The sequence below is a fragment of the Thunnus maccoyii genome, chromosome 14 (assembly GCF_910596095.1).
Source record: "Thunnus maccoyii chromosome 14, fThuMac1.1, whole genome shotgun sequence".
NCBI classification, from domain to species: Eukaryota; Metazoa; Chordata; class Actinopteri; order Scombriformes; family Scombridae; genus Thunnus; species Thunnus maccoyii.
Window position 1 is genome coordinate 17,755,652 of NC_056546.1, and position 15,421 is coordinate 17,771,072.

Below are 15,421 nucleotides of genomic sequence, written 5' to 3' on the forward strand. Positions count from 1 at the left end.
TATGAAGTTTTACATGAATGTATTTTCTTCCTTTGCTCAACCCTTTTTCATCTTTCATTATTAAATATCATTATTAGGAAGTTTGAGTCAGGGACACTCACTTAACAGCTATTTGTCTGAATTTTTAAGAATATATTAATTCAAAGACTAATTATTTTATTTCTCTCCAGTCCAGTACCCCTTCTTCATGGCCAAATATTTCAACATATTATTGTTTTTATTTAAAAAAAAAAAAAAAAAAAGATTAAACAGAATGTGACACTCAAGTTTATGCAAATGCAAAAGGAAAGGCGTTTATTATGAGATACAAAGTGAAAAATGAAATAAGTAATTGAACTGAAAATTTTATAAAATTCATTTACTCATTGACTAAAGATAGAACTGTTTATAAAACCATATATTTATTTCAATTTTTAAATTTACACACATATAAAAGCGTATAAAATCCAGATGATAGAAATAAAACATGTGATAGGAGAGGTCAGGAAGCCACAGACTTCTATAACAGACCTCCCTCAACTTAAAGAATAAAACATTTATTAATATATTTATAATTTATTAATGGTATCTGACAATTACAATCATAAACATTTATAAACAATTGATAAACCATTTAATTGGTGAAAAGTTGATAATTTATGAAGTTCTTCAAGTCTTAAATATGACAGTGTATAATGGCATTGTTATTGGGCTGATTTGTAAACAGCTACATGTGTAAATCAAAGTTTATTCCTTCATTAAAATATACATAGAGGCCCTTCAACAATTGATATTTAAAGTCTGATCCTCAATTCATTCAATTAAAATATTGTTACTGTGCTGATCAGTTGGTTGAGTGCATATCTTAGATGACAATACCAGCAAATGCAATTTGTATTTTAATGCCATGAAATCAACAGAGTAATGTTAGCATTATTACATGTCATTGAGACACTTTCCAATTTTTTTAAGTGACTGATTTGAATAAACAGCTGCATGATCATCAAAATCCACTCTGCCATCACAGTTCAATCACCATCTTTAATTCTGCTAAATTTCTTCTTTTAAAGCTTTGACTTGGACAGTTCAGACAAACTGTTGGAGGAGTAGTGAGAGATGAGTCTATCAGCTTCTCTCCACCCAGTGAGAATGGCTCCATGGACAGTGGAGAAGTAGTAGGGATGAGTAGCCTCTCCGGCAAACAACACCTGCAGGGGCTGGAGCAGATCACAGTTTAAACAAAGAGTCCAAAAAACTGTGTTTGAAAAATCTGAAAAATGTGTGTTTAAAAGTAAACATGTAGGTACTTGTGACTGTGATCTCTTCGCAGGCAGGGGCTCCATCATGTTGTGCAGGTCCTGCACTGAACAGCTTTTTCCAGGGTGACTGTAGGATCCACATGTCCAGGGGTCATGAAACCACTGAGAGCACAGGATTCTCCTCGGAGTGATAGTAGGGTTCCCTAAACACACACAGTTAGTCCACCAGTGCTGACAGAGATTATCCTGAAATGACCAAGGCTCAAAAACAACTTAGAAAAATGAAGATCATGTTGAGGAAATAGTGTGCTCTTTATGGAGGAGTATTGTTGTTGTTCAGACTCACCTGTAAACCTGCGGATAAGTTGTGTGACGGCGTTTGTGACCTCCTGTTCAGACAGTGTCTCCATATACTCTGACTCATGCCCAGCAATCCAGCCACACAGAACGTGGCCATACCTGAGAGTTAAAACACAAACTGGTTTTTAATCAATGCATTTTCCATGAAATAGAACATAAACAAGCTAGGCGAGTATAAGAAACTTTGGGCCTAATGCCGTTGTTGACCTTTCAGTGGGTTTAAGCACCGTGAAGCCAAACAACTTCTTGATCCAGGATCTCTGAACATCTGGGACCTGGTCCACCATGGCATCCTGAATCATGACAAGAAATAAAACAGACAGTCCAAGTGTTTGTAAGGGTTTTACTAGCACCATAAATATCAAACACTGATTTCTGGAATACATATGGACGGAAAATAAGACAAAATGGTCACACATCTTCCATTTACATTCAGCTAATTATTCTTCCCTCATGTGTGTCCTGTTCTTTATTAATAAACACATTTCAGGAGGAGATAAAAGAGATGTGACTGAGAGAAATGAAAAGCACCCCATGTTTTACTAAGCCAGTACAAGAGAAGGTCAGGAGGGAAAAGGGAGAAAATGAGAAGCAGAGGAAATAATGTGAGCAGGAGTCTCTGTTTTAGATATAGACAGCAGTGACAGCAAATATAATCCTACTAAATTATATGTAAACATAGCTGCAGCACAGAGTATGTTAACTTAAGTACTGCACAGTAAACGTGCAGCTTTTTTCAATGAACACACAACTCACCTCATCTTCCCACAGCAGGTGGATGACCTCACAGTCAGTATCCCACCACGGTGAGTCAAACTCCACAAATATTTTATTGTTTGTTCCAAATCCAAGTCTCTGGATGGAGTGCAGCTTGTGTAGAGGGAGAGGAGGATGGAAAAGGGTTGAATGGTGCTTCTTTAGGTATCCTGATGAAAACAGAACAAACCAGAACAAGTTCCGTTATGCTCAATACTGAACAGCTTGAATTTATGTTGCTAAAGAATCAAAGCAAAAAGCCACGTGTGATGAAGTTTGACACAAGATTTCAACAATCATCATGTTTTTGCATCATTTTGAACCTGTGTTTTCACTCACGCTGCTGATTTGTCTCAGGCAGTACTGATTAATTAGTCAGATGTAGTTTAATGACACAGCTTTGGCAACAGCAACTGGTTCAAAATGTTATAAGTGGGTGTACAGGACCCTTCTCTTATTTTAAGTGATTAAACCTTGTATGAGGACTGTGTGGGAGTAATTGACATCAGACTGACTGTCCTATCTGTTTTCTATTGGGTGGGAGAGGTTTCATTTTTATAATTATGATTGGTTCATATAGTTTGACCTCATGTATTTACAGTCCTGCCCACCTTCAACCTGAGGTCTAATTAGCCAGAATAAATGAACACGTGTGTGTGTGTGTGTGTGTGTGTGTGTGTGTGTGTGTGTGTGTGTGTGTGTGTGTGTGTGTGTGTACAAAAGTGCCGTTCACAAAATTCAGGGCAACTGAATGCAGATACAGAAACTGCAATCTGAATCATGTCTATGGAGTACTTCAATCTTTCTGAAGAGATTTGAGAAGAGTTTTGTAAAACAAAATTAAATTGACGAGAAGTTAAAAGGGAAATATCGTGCTTTTTGTGATTTTCTGTTATTTACATACTGTTATGATGTCAGATATCTATGCTAAACATAGTTAAAATTCCAAAACTTGAGGTTAACGCATGTAGAAGTTGACAGTGGAAGTCTCCAGACGGGCAGCCTCACTGAGCTGGCCAATCAGAACAGAGTGGGCTCCTCTGGAGGGGGGCCTTAATGAGACAGGAGCTGCCTGTTTCACACACATGCTGAACTGATGGGCTGTGTAACGCGCCAGTGTGAGTTAAGTTAGTAGTTTTTGTGAACTGTAAATCATGCAAAGATATTCCAGTAGAGCCCCAGATTAAAAATATAGACCTGTAAATGTGCATAATATGTCCCCTTTAAGCAAATAGCAAACTATGCTTGTGTGTGTATGCATCTGATACTACCTAGAGGTACTGTGACGATAACATGATCAGCAGCAATCTTCTCCCCGTCATCACACTCGACTGTCACAGGGTTTTCTCTCTTCTCTGTGTTGTTCCAGTAGATGTGGCGCACAGGCTGATTGTACGTCACCAAACCACCGGGGAGCACCGACATCATGTTTTTGACTAGACCTTCATATCCACTGCAAAATAAATAAAATAATGTTTCAGTGACAGCACATGTGTGCTAAAACAATCAGTTAATTAACAGACAGGTTAATGTATTTAGATATGTGTGTAAAACTACAAACACCTGCAGGTTACAACATCACAAATACTACTATTTGCTTGTTCTTCTCAATTTCATGTCACTCTGAGATAAATACTTGGAGTTTCCTTTGGTTGCTGGTCAGATAAGCTATTGCAAGTTTTACTACTATATTATTAATATACACTGAGTTGCCAGTTTATTAGATTCACCTAGATAAAACTAATGCAGTATAATATAACAGCCCTGCTATAAATGCTAACTTCATGAGGGTTATAATGTTCATTTTAGAGGCTGTTGTTTGTGGTGCAGTTGAACTGTACTGGGTTATACTGTGAGAATAAATATTAAATGCACACAAATAGCAACAATACAAGAAATTATCTTAATTTAAAATCTTTAAGAAGTATGTATAAACCAAATATTGAGTACAAAACATAATATTTATGTACAGATGTCAATATGCAGTGTATTCAAATTGAGACCAAGTTGTATTATACTCCATTAGTTACGTATAAACTGGTAAGCGAGTGTATAAATGTAGGAAATAATGATCCAATGAAGTTAATTATTGAAATAACTGTTAGTTGCTACACTGTATGTATTCAGTGTTGGAGTACAAACCCTGGGAATGTGCAGTCGAGTCCAGGTAGAGTCTTGTATAGGCCAAAGGCCCCCAGGCCGACCTCATCCATGCTGTGAGCTCCATTAACACTGCACTCCACCTTCAACATGTTACTTATCACACACAGTCGCAAAGATCTGGTTGTCGCATCAACATCTTTCCACTTCTCTGCTGCTCTTTGTTGCACCTGTGCCAGACAACAAGCAATAGAACTAATTGTTTATTTGTTTTATTAAAAGTTTCAGTTTATTACCCAGAACATCTCAAATATCGACAGCTGAGAAACACACTTCCAGGAACATTATTATAGTCACTGAAAGGAAATGCACCTCTGACCGTATGAAATCCCCCACATTGGTCCAGGGCTCTCCTCCTCGACTGACAAATTCTGCACTTTCATTCAGCAGCTCAGTAAACATCTCAATAGCAGGATACAACTCCCCAGCATTCAGCTTCCGACCTGCAGAAGTTACAATAACCACAAAATGCTGATTAGGAAAATATCACCAGGTGTACTTCAATTCAGTCAACTTCAGTTCAGTCAGTGCACTCACACACTGACACTGCAGTAAGTAATCAATAACCAGGCTATATCAAATACACTAGCTATATGCCTGTCTATTTGTCTATTCTGGTCAAATGCTGGTTTCATACTTTCATCCTTGTACCTTGTCCTTACAGTTTTGCAATTATCTACTGAAGTTCTGCCCTCTGTGCAGCCACCAGGGTAGCATAAGATGGCAAAAACATCTGTTTCTCCTTTGTGTTATATCAAACTTTCAATTCTTGTTAGACAATTATTGAGGTTGACTGCTTCAGATAAATAATACACAATGAATGAGAGTAGAACCAGAATCCAGAAACAAAAATCACCAATTTCTTTTGGATATATAATAATCCAAACTTCATGCATATCATTTTTAAGTCCAGAACAGTGAGCAAAAGAGCCTTGGTAAAATAGGACAAGACTAAACTACAGCATAACTACTAATAATAGTTTATAAACTAAAATAATCAATTATGTCATGCCATTAAATTTCACCTTAACACCCTTTCACCACATATAGTTCTCTAGAATTGCTACTGAATGAAACAAATCCCACTACTGTGAATAAGTTGTTTGTTTATTGTGTCAGAAAGGTTGACTCAACCATATGGTACATTTCATTTTGTTCATATGATTTTGAACTATTTGAGGGGTCAGTCTTAAAATAAGCGATGATTTTTAAACCTGAACTGCTGAAGATGTTGGGAACCCAAGGGGGATGTCCTCCAACGTCCATGGCCTGGTTCTCTGGGGTGAGGGCCTCTGGATCCAGGAGCCCATACTGACGGGCCAGACAAAACACTGGGTTCTCCTCGGATGGTCCATGGATCCAGTTTGCTCCTATCTCAACAATATTATCACCTACAGATAAAAAAAAAATATGGTGTGGTTGCAGATAAGAGAAGGATTATTATTAATCTGGGTTGTTTTTCTGCTCCTTCACAGCAATTTTATTGCAGTCTGTTTATGATTATATAATGATCCCTTGCATAATTATCTCAGTCACATGATTTATAGCAGACATAAAATAAGTAGGTATAGTCATAGTTAAAAAAGAACAATACATTTAAAACAACTGATGAGACAATACTTGGATCTTTAAGGTCTGTTTTAGTGTGGGAAAGTGAATCATGATAAAAAGACTCATTATAAGTCAGTCAAAATAGTAAGTAGTAAGTAACTTTTTAAGACAAATATGAGATAGTAAAGTCAGTGTCTAAAATTTTGACTTACTACTGCAGAAATCTGGTTTAAAAAAAACATAATTTGACAAAAATGTTTACTTACGATGAGTATTTTAATTTCAGTCCTAACATTTCAGTCTTTTTTTCTGACTGTGGGTCAGGCTATGGTTGAAACTGGCTAGGGCTGTGACTGTGGATGTACTTATTGTTTCTATTGATATGGATGACGCTACAGCTGTAGCTGTATTGTGGTTCTTTACAGGTCCTAATGTATTAAAATTACTGTACTTCGTACAGATATCACAGATGTTGCCAAAATACACCACACGAGTTCAAGAGAAGCTTTACATCTTCTGCCAACACAGCCGTATCAATTCACTGCATACACACTACTAGGTCTGAAACTAATGATTAGCCTATTTTCATTATGAATTAATCTGTTGATTATTTTCTTGATTCATCAGTTAGTTGTTTGGTCGATAAAATGTCCAAAATTGGTCAAAAATATCGATCACTGATGTTTCCAAATGTCTTGTTTTGACCGCAACAGTCCAAAGATATTCAGTTTATAGTCATAGATGACTAAAGAAACCAGAAAATATTTACACTTTTGAGAAACTGGAATTTGAGAATTTGGACATTTTTTTCTTAAAAAAAAAAAAAGGCTCAAAACGATTAATCAATTATCAAAATAGTTGGCGATTCATTTGACAGTTGGCAACTAATTGATTAATCGTCAGAGCTCTACACAAAACGCCTTGGTAACCATAACAACCAAAGCAATAGTCATACAGCCATGATGACTGTTAGTATGATTTTTATCTGTCGGGGGGGGGGGCTTAGAGATACAAACAATGGGTCCCTAGTCAAGTTTGGAACTGTTCCAGATGTGGTATGTTGTGACACATAATATGTTGTGAGGTAGCTGTCAATCACTTGATGGACGGCTCCAAACTGAAGTAGTGCCCATGGAAAACATGTTATTCATGTGATAAGATACAGATGTGTAACCCCATATAAGCTATGCATCGATAGTGGTACGTTGCCCAGACCATCTTTGTACATGGAATGGACCCGATGGCCATCGTCTAATAAACGTCTTCAAAATAAGAACTTCGCCAGCTCTTCCTTTGAACGAAATCATCACACATCCTTCCTTTCAATGACAGTACAGCTATGGCCAAAGCTAAAACCAGTCCCATAGCTGTTGTCATAATCAAGGCCAGTTGATGTGAAGAGCTAGCTTCACTATCTTCTACAGTCGTGAGCAAAACTTGATAAGAGGGCCGCACGTAGTTCAGCAAAAAACCTACACGACTTTACGAGGGTTACACCAGGAAGTGAGTTTTTTGTGATGTGCTAACCGACTGAGATAGAAACTAACGTTACAGTTAAAGTTGTAAGTCGCTCACCCAGTCTGCCTGTTTTTATTCTTCCTCCGCTTCTTGCCGTCGCTTCAACTATCCGGACATTATGAAAACCAGCTTTGACGAGTTTCTGTGCCGCTGCTACACCAGATATCCCGCATCCTATTATAACTATTTTAGCGTTTACATTGACTGCCATTGCTGGTTCCGCACTCAAACACCACTGACTCTGGTGAACGTAGGGTGAACCTGGGGTCAACGTCCTGCAACTTTTTTTCCCAGGATGGCGGAGTCATGACCCGCGATACTCTGCCTCTGATTGGCTACTACTCGTTGCCTGCGTTTGTTAGGTTTAGGAATGAGGGGTCGGATTGGTTAGAATAAGGGTTAGAATATCAGGGTAAACCAATCAGAGGCAGAGTAGGGCGGGTCGTGACTTCGCCGTTCTAGGAAAAAAATATCGCTAATGAACGATCCCTCTTCTTCTTCTTTGATGTTTAATAGCAGTTGGCATCCATATAGTAGCCTTACTGCCATCTTCTGGAGTCAGTTAACTCATACGGTGTCCTGATTGTCGCGCTTTTCCTATCAGCACTGTTCTCCTCGGTATTCAGCATCTTCTGCCCAGTCTACTACCACCACACTCCAATATGTTCTTTAATTCTGTTCATGTTATCCCTCATTTTTTCTTTTCCTCCATCATGTCCTTCCTTTCTGACACATATTCACTGCAGCTGATGACATGTTCCACAGTTTCTGATACCTGACAATGTTCACAAAGACCGGTGGGTTGCATGCTTGATGCTTACCTATAACATGAAGTGTGCTATGCATGGATGTATAAAGTGAAGTTCTCTTTATACATCCATGGTGCTGTGTAGATTGCTGTGTCCTTTTCTTAATCGCTTCCTGTCTGTTTATGGGTAACGTGACATTTGTGACTTCCCTCTTGTTTGTTTGTGGGTTTTTGTCCAATTTGTACTGCAGTAGATATGTTGAAAAAAAATTCACAAATATGAGGTGCAAAAATTTTGATTTTTTTGATTTTATTGGATTTTAATAGTTGTAATCCACAGAATACAATCCACACATGTGTACCGTTTCACATGTACAAATGGATCCACAAATGGGTAAATATGACTTTACATGTATTTTTGTGGTGAAACTAGTTAACATTTGTAAAATCTATTATAATTTTTTTTTTAAATTAAAATACATGTTTACAGAGTAAGTAATTTTTGTGAATATGACTTTACACAACACAAATAAAAAATACATGTTTGTGGATAGTGAAATATTTGTGGATCATGGTGCACAATTGTGGATTGTCTTCTGTGCGTTACAACTATTAAAGTCCAATAAAAACTCCCATAGACCTTTTGATACGTTGCAGGGCTTTTAGAACAACACCTATTAATGCTGAAATGAAATAAATGAAATGGGGGAAACCACATTAGAGCTGAGAAGGAGCAAATTCTCTCTGAACTATTAGTCTAAGCTACAGAGTTATAGGATTTTAATACTTGCTTAGGGTTTGTTGGGGGAGCACTGGAAACATCAAAAAGTCTAGTAAACTCCATGGGTTAGAAAGCACAGAAAGTGGGAGTTAAAGACTTGTCGATGGGTCAGGCAGTGTACTGGCCACCCGCTCCACCATGGCTTTTGCCAGAACACGATGTAGATTTTTCAGTATTACACAGAATCATGAAGAAGGATGCAGATGATCCTGTGACTTTAGTTAATGGTTGGCTAAAAGAAAAATGGGCAGATTACATACAGATTTACACTGATGGCTGCAAGAATCTGAACAATGGAAAAGCTGCAATAGGAATAAGCGTTCCGCAGTCACAGATACATCATGGAAAACAGATATCAAATCATGTGTCAGTCTCCACTACAGAGCTTGTGGCAATCTTGTGGGCACTTGAGTTAGTGGAGGAAGTTAGACCAGGAAAGATAATTGTATACTCAGATTCTACTGCAGCACTAATAGCAATAATTTCTAATAGTAGACATTTTTACTGTGTTAAATCGAGAATCTAAGTTGAAGAACACTGTTGGGTTTTTCTGAGTCCCAGCTCACGTAGGAATACAGGGGGATGAAGGAGCTGATAGAACAGACAAAAGAGCCGTCAAAAGGAATTAGATCTGGAAGTACTGTGTGGAAGAGTTGAGTGTAAGAGCTTAATATAACAAGGAATATCAAAGTTATGGCGAAAAGAATGGGAGGAGGGAAACAAAGGCAAGTTTTACTTTTCAATAGAAACTATAGAGACTGAATAGAGACTGAAACACACGTCAAGTAGAAGAATGGGCAGGAAGGGTAATGTGTAGGTTGAGGCTGGGTCATTGTGCACTCAAACACTGGCACTGGTTGGTAAGCACCCAGATGGAAAATGCATCTGTGGAGAGGCAGAAATTGGAGCTCCAGATCATTCATTCAAATCAATACTCAATGTGAAACAACAAAAACTGTAATTAATTTTCTCCATCGCACTGGACTCTACACAACTCATTCAATGGAGTTCCGCAAATGACCTGTGGAGGGGAGCAACACACCTTTGCTGCGTCTAGTCTGCCGCAAATTTCATCATCAGAAGAAGAAAGTTGACGGCATGTAAACAGTGTTACACCGCCAATATGTTCAGGAGGTTTGGTAGCCTGTAGGTCAGAGTAAGTCTGTCATTAACACGTGAGAGAAAGATACAGTCTCATTTAGCTTCACTGTAGCCATGAGACTGTGCCAGGCGCTCCGTAATGTCGGCAAGTTTAGGACCGTTTTCGACTTTGGTGAACGGGAAGTGGCTCATTGGTTCCCCGGACACATGGCTAAAGGTGACAGCTTTGCTTCAACTCATCTCCAGAACATGTAAAATGTGTGTAATTTGAATATGGATGTGTTTTCCCTTGTGTAACGCAAGCGGTCACATAATCGATTCATCTGACTGTGTGCAGGACTGAAGCAGATGAGAGCCAACATGAAGAACGTGGACTGTATCATAGAGATCCATGATGCCAGAATATCCTTTTGTTTGTTTGTTTGTTTTACTGCATTATCGTTATAATATAGCAGGACTACAGTTTTATTTTAATTACAGATTTAACATGGAAATTAATCCAATAATCATCATAACATTAGTCTTGGGTCTCAACCCTGCAGAACCAGCAGATGTTTGCTGTTCATTAATGAGAAGAAGAAGAAACTTTATAGCACTTTCCAAAAAAGAGATTACATATTGCTTTACATATCACAAGCCGATTATAGCTGTGACAATTAATCGATCAATCGTTTCAATAATTTTTCAAGCAGAAATGCAAAACGTTCTTTGGTTCAACCTTCTCAAATGAGACGATTTTCTGTTTTTCTGTCATATATGACAGAACATTTAAAGATCCCCTCCAGACATGTATTGTTTTTAATAAAGTTGAATACATTTTAAAAGCAATCGGAAGCCATTGTAGGGACACATATGTGTGAAATATAGTGATCTTTTCTTTGTTCCAGTTAAAATCTTAGCAGCAGAATTTTGCTGCAGACATGACATAAACTTTTCATAAATGTCAGTAAACATGGCATCACAGTCGTCAAAACAAGAGGTAATAAATGATCTGATCTGAGAGATGTTCTTGAGCTAAAAAGTGAGAACTTTTAGATTTTTCTTTAACATTAAGCAAATCCCCTTCTCTGGAAGAAACCCTGTTTTTCAGGAGACTCTAGACGTCAGACCACACCTGCTAATTCTTAACAAGATGGACCTTGCTGATCTGTCCAACAAGCAGGTGATGTTTTCCTGCAACCAGAAGTCTTTCTGCTCTTTCAGCAGAGTCAAAACAAAAACCAGCTCCTGCACAATGAAATGGCTGATGAAGGTCACTTGATCAAAATGTTGCTGTTGAATAAATGTATCATAATTGTTGACAGTATATGGGATCTTTTTGTTTTGAACCATCCCCTGTATGTATACAGATGTGCAGAAAAACACTTTTTCAGCACATTTTAGCAGAGTCGTCCATCATCAGCATTTTAAAATGACTAACACAAAATCCTCTCTTTACATTTTTGCTGCAGAGAATCTTAAAGAAGCTAGAAAAAAATGGAGTGAGGAACGTTCTCTTCACTGACTGTCTCAAGCAGAGAGATGACAATGTCAAAAAGGTAAAAGTCACCTTCAACATTTGACTGTTTGCAGATGTTTGTCCTTGGTTGATATAAAATAAATATTATGAACTTGAATGTGCACATTCTTCCTCCTTTTTCTGTAGTTGGTGCCTATGGTGATGGAGATTATTAAGAGCAACCCACGCTTTAACAGAGATGAGGTATGTTCACTCCAAGCAGTGCAATGATTTATTTAAGTTCACTTCAGCTTTGAGAAAAACTGTCCTCACTGTCCTCAAACACACAGCATGTTTCACATTTCTGCTGATACTAATATATCTGCAATAAGCTAAGTAACATAAATTTATGAATACCACAACATTTTAGAAATAACAAGTGATACCCTCACAGAGTTATGAACAATGCTGATCCCCCAATCCTCAAATAAAAATGACTTTACACTCTGATATCCCATTTCTTCACACTTTGTAATGATCCCTCCCCACATTATGACCTAGAATACTGTTTCATCCAGAAATATAAAAGCAAGATGCTCCCAAAATCCACATAGAATAATTTTTTCTTCACTTCTGTATTTATTATATTTTTTACTGAACAGATTCTTAGTGTAATAGAGGATTCTTGACACTTTCTGACTCTGCTCTAACCATGTCGTGCATAAATAAATCTTTCAGAATACAGATTATTGCCTGATGGTGATTGGAGTGCCCAATGTGGGGAAATCATCTCTAATTAACTCATTAAGAAGAACAAATTTGAAAAAAGGTTTGTGTTATAAAGTCATTGGAAATTGTTTCAATATGATACCTGTCAAGATCATTTGGACTATTCACCTCCTCTATAATAAATAATCTAATCAAACATTCATTTCAGGTCGTGCATCTCGAGTAGGTGGGGAGCCAGGTATAACTAAAGCAGTCCTTACTAAAATTCAGGTAGGCGTAATGTTTGTCTCCATGTATGTGTGTGTATGCATGTGTACAGTATTTATAGCTGTCTTTTGTCCTCAGGTGTGTGAACGACCCATAATGCACCTGTTGGACACACCGGGAGTCTGGCCTCCTAAGATTGAGAGTGTTGAAACGGGCATGAAGCTGGCTTTATGTGGTGAGTGGAAGCACATGATGTGTTCACTTGGTGGAATGGTGAATTGCCACAATATTTATGTGTATCTGAGGTTTTTCCAACAAATATATTTTTTCTTTCTCTCTCCAGGAACTATACTGGACCATTTAGTGGGTGAAGACATAATCGCTGACTACTTACTCTATTCTCTGAACCGGCTAGAAAAGTTCAGGTGTGAATTTTCTCTCTAACTTATGACTAAGTGAACTTTCATATGGTCATTTTTCTTCACATTATTGTGACTGCATACTGGATGTGTGTGTGTGTTTTTGTGCAGTTATGTGGAGAAATACGACCTCCAAGAGCCTAGTGATGACATCCAGCATGTCCTCAAACGCATTGCTGTAAAACTTGGAAAGACTCAACGGGTCAAAGCCATTACTGGAGTTGGTAAGAAAGTCCTAATCTTACAAAGGAATAATTTAACATTTTGATAATTTGACATCCCATCTACCTCTTGCTAAGAGGTAGATGGGAAGATTGATGCCACTCTCGTATTTGTACATTAAATATGAATATGTCGATAGGGGGAAAAGCTAGCCTGGCTAATTATAATAAACCTAGTTGTAATTAACTTAAATGACATTTGAGTATTACTATGTGTTTAGCCTAATGAAATCTCAAGAGAAGGGCCGTTCACTCAACTTTATCAATGATTTTTTGTTGGAGAAAGCTGCTCAGTTAGTAGAAAAAGTACAAAAAATTATCACAAGCTGCCCCAAACAAATTAAAACCGCCCCATAAAATAAAAAGAAGCCCACCTGGGCAGATAACTGCCCAATCTGGCAACAGTGGCTGGGTGTAGTGACTTCTTTTTGTTTACCTGAGGTTGCCAGGCAACCAGTCCAGACTCCAGGAAGTCACTGAACCTGGCCAAGAAATAGTCCTGTACATACACCTCTGTTTTCTTTACAGATTAAACAAACACAAATTAATGCATTAATTAGTGAGCACTAGAGGTGTTGGTAGGCAGATTTTGGTCAACTTTTCCCCCTTGTTTCTAGTCTCTGTGCTAAGCAAAGCTAACCAGCTAAACAGCTCTGCCATGAATTCTCCTTTTATGAGGCTTACACATATTCAATTTTAGTTGACATTGCCAGAAAGGTGATAATTCAACTTTATGTTTATTATTGGGGTCGTAGTGGTGTGGTAGTGTACTGGAGTACATTATATGTTCCTAATAAAGTGCTTGGCGAGTGTATTTACTGTACAGACATGAGAGTGGTATTGATCTTCTCATCTTACTGTCTGAACTACATACTAATGTAGTAACCAGATGGACTTTGAAAACATAGGAACTGAAATTGTAAAATGGTAGCCTGTCAAGCTATTTTATAGTGCTCATAGAATAATGCTTCTCAATCTGCAGTTTCACTTAAGCTTGATGATGTGATCACCATCATATGAGCATCTTAAAGGTTAGTCCCGTAATGAAAATGTTTGTTCCTCATCTTCCTCAGGGAACATTACCATCATCGTCCCAAACTACACAGCAGCAGCTTACGATTTCATAAGAGCCTTCAGGAAAGGAGAGCTGGGACGAGTCATGCTGGACTGAATCGAGACATTTCATTGAAGATAACCAAAGACTGTTTCTGGATTTTGCCAGTTTGCCCTCAACCCAGAGCAAGGGAATGTAGTCCCTCTCTGTCCTTGTGCTTGTGACATTTTGGGGACATGTTGGAGTCTGTTTTGTTCGTGGGTGACATAAAAAAGGCGCCAGAACACTGTATCCTTTGTAAATAAAAGATTTTAATGTAATGTAAATTTAAATATTTTCTTAGTCTGTTTTTAGAATAGAAGACATGGTGTAAACAGGATATTTATCAGCATAAAGACAGCGATAACAAACTCTGTATTTATTATGTACACAATTGTTGTAGCATATGATTGAGTGCACTTATAGATGTGGAACAGTCTGTTGCTCCTGAGTGTCTACTGCAAGTAAAAAGCTCTTCTGGGATGATTGACAGATCATCACAACCTTCAGAGACATGAACAGTGAATAACAGAGCAGCAATTTGTTGTCTAGTTGTCCCTCCCGACCATGACACACTTCGTACACAAGTGTGACGAATATATTATTTCAGGTTTTGGAAAAGGGTATGAAGTGCACTGACATTTGAGATGATTATGGAAAGTGCAGCTTAGCTTTCCCAAAACACATATCACCACTGTTATTTGCCTTGTTTGACTGTAATTGTAAATCATTCAAATAACTAACCAACATCTTAAAATCAAGTTTTGCGAAAGAAGTGAGTCAAAACCTTCATGTTGGTTGAGGTCACAAGTTGCAAAATACACTTATTTTCCTTTCTAAAAGCAAAAAGTTCAATCAAGAATAAAACAAAATAACATGTAGTGGTTTTGTTTTCAGCTGCAGCATAATACTGGTGCCAACTTGGTGCTTCTACTCTGTTATTTAGAGGAAACTTTACAGAAATGGATATTCAGCTGCACTTAACTGTTCTATCTGAACTGCAGTAAGTCCAGGCTTTATATTTAGACGTCTACTAAAGCCTGCAAATGATTTACATCGGTTGTAATGAGCAGTAATACTAACGATTCTTTTCATTATCTA

General features: G+C 37.8%; 2 protein-coding genes across 2 annotated transcripts; one reads left to right on the forward strand and one right to left on the reverse strand.

Annotated features, from left to right (window-relative positions):
- Positions 1-267: 267 nt before the first annotated feature.
- On the reverse strand, positions 268-7,880 carry paox (polyamine oxidase). Its single transcript, XM_042433155.1, has 10 exons — positions 7,641-7,880; positions 5,729-5,905; positions 4,827-4,957; positions 4,497-4,684; positions 3,626-3,807; positions 2,355-2,524; positions 1,806-1,891; positions 1,585-1,697; positions 1,287-1,441; positions 268-1,196 (listed from the first exon to the last, which is right to left on the reverse strand). Exons 1-10 carry the CDS (start codon positions 7,792-7,794, stop codon positions 1,044-1,046), a joined length of 1,509 nt encoding a protein of 502 aa, XP_042289089.1. The 5' UTR covers positions 7,795-7,880; the 3' UTR covers positions 268-1,043.
- A 2,314-nt stretch (positions 7,881-10,194) lies between these two features.
- Positions 10,195-14,601, forward strand: mtg1 (mitochondrial ribosome-associated GTPase 1). The gene is made up of 11 exons (XM_042433184.1): positions 10,195-10,430; positions 10,551-10,615; positions 11,271-11,375; positions 11,665-11,751; positions 11,859-11,915; positions 12,390-12,480; positions 12,589-12,650; positions 12,726-12,822; positions 12,931-13,012; positions 13,118-13,230; positions 14,301-14,601. The coding sequence occupies exons 1-11, from the start codon at positions 10,328-10,330 to the stop codon at positions 14,396-14,398; spliced, it is 960 nt and encodes a 319-aa protein (XP_042289118.1). The 5' UTR covers positions 10,195-10,327; the 3' UTR covers positions 14,399-14,601.
- Positions 14,602-15,421: the final 820 nt, after the last annotated feature.

Bases quoted from the DNA above. Each gene is read 5' to 3' on its own strand.
- paox (XM_042433155.1), bottom strand. From the start codon at position 7,794: ATGGCAGTCAATGTAAACGCTAAAATAGTTATAATAGGATGCGGGATA. The intron at 5,906-7,640 runs GTGAGCGACTTA...TTTTATCTGTAG, and splicing joins AATAAAAACAGGCAGACTGG to GTGATAATATTGTTGAGATA. The intron at 4,685-4,826 runs GTGCATTTCCTT...TGTCTGGCACAG, and splicing joins GGGATTTCATACGGTCAGAG to GTGCAACAAAGAGCAGCAGA.
- mtg1 (XM_042433184.1), top strand. From the start codon at position 10,328: ATGAGACTGTGCCAGGCGCTCCGTAATGTCGGCAAGTTTAGGACCGTT. The intron at 12,481-12,588 runs GTTTGTGTTATA...CATTCATTTCAG, and splicing joins AAGAACAAATTTGAAAAAAG to GTCGTGCATCTCGAGTAGGT. The intron at 13,013-13,117 runs GTGTGAATTTTC...GTTTTTGTGCAG, and splicing joins AACCGGCTAGAAAAGTTCAG to TTATGTGGAGAAATACGACC.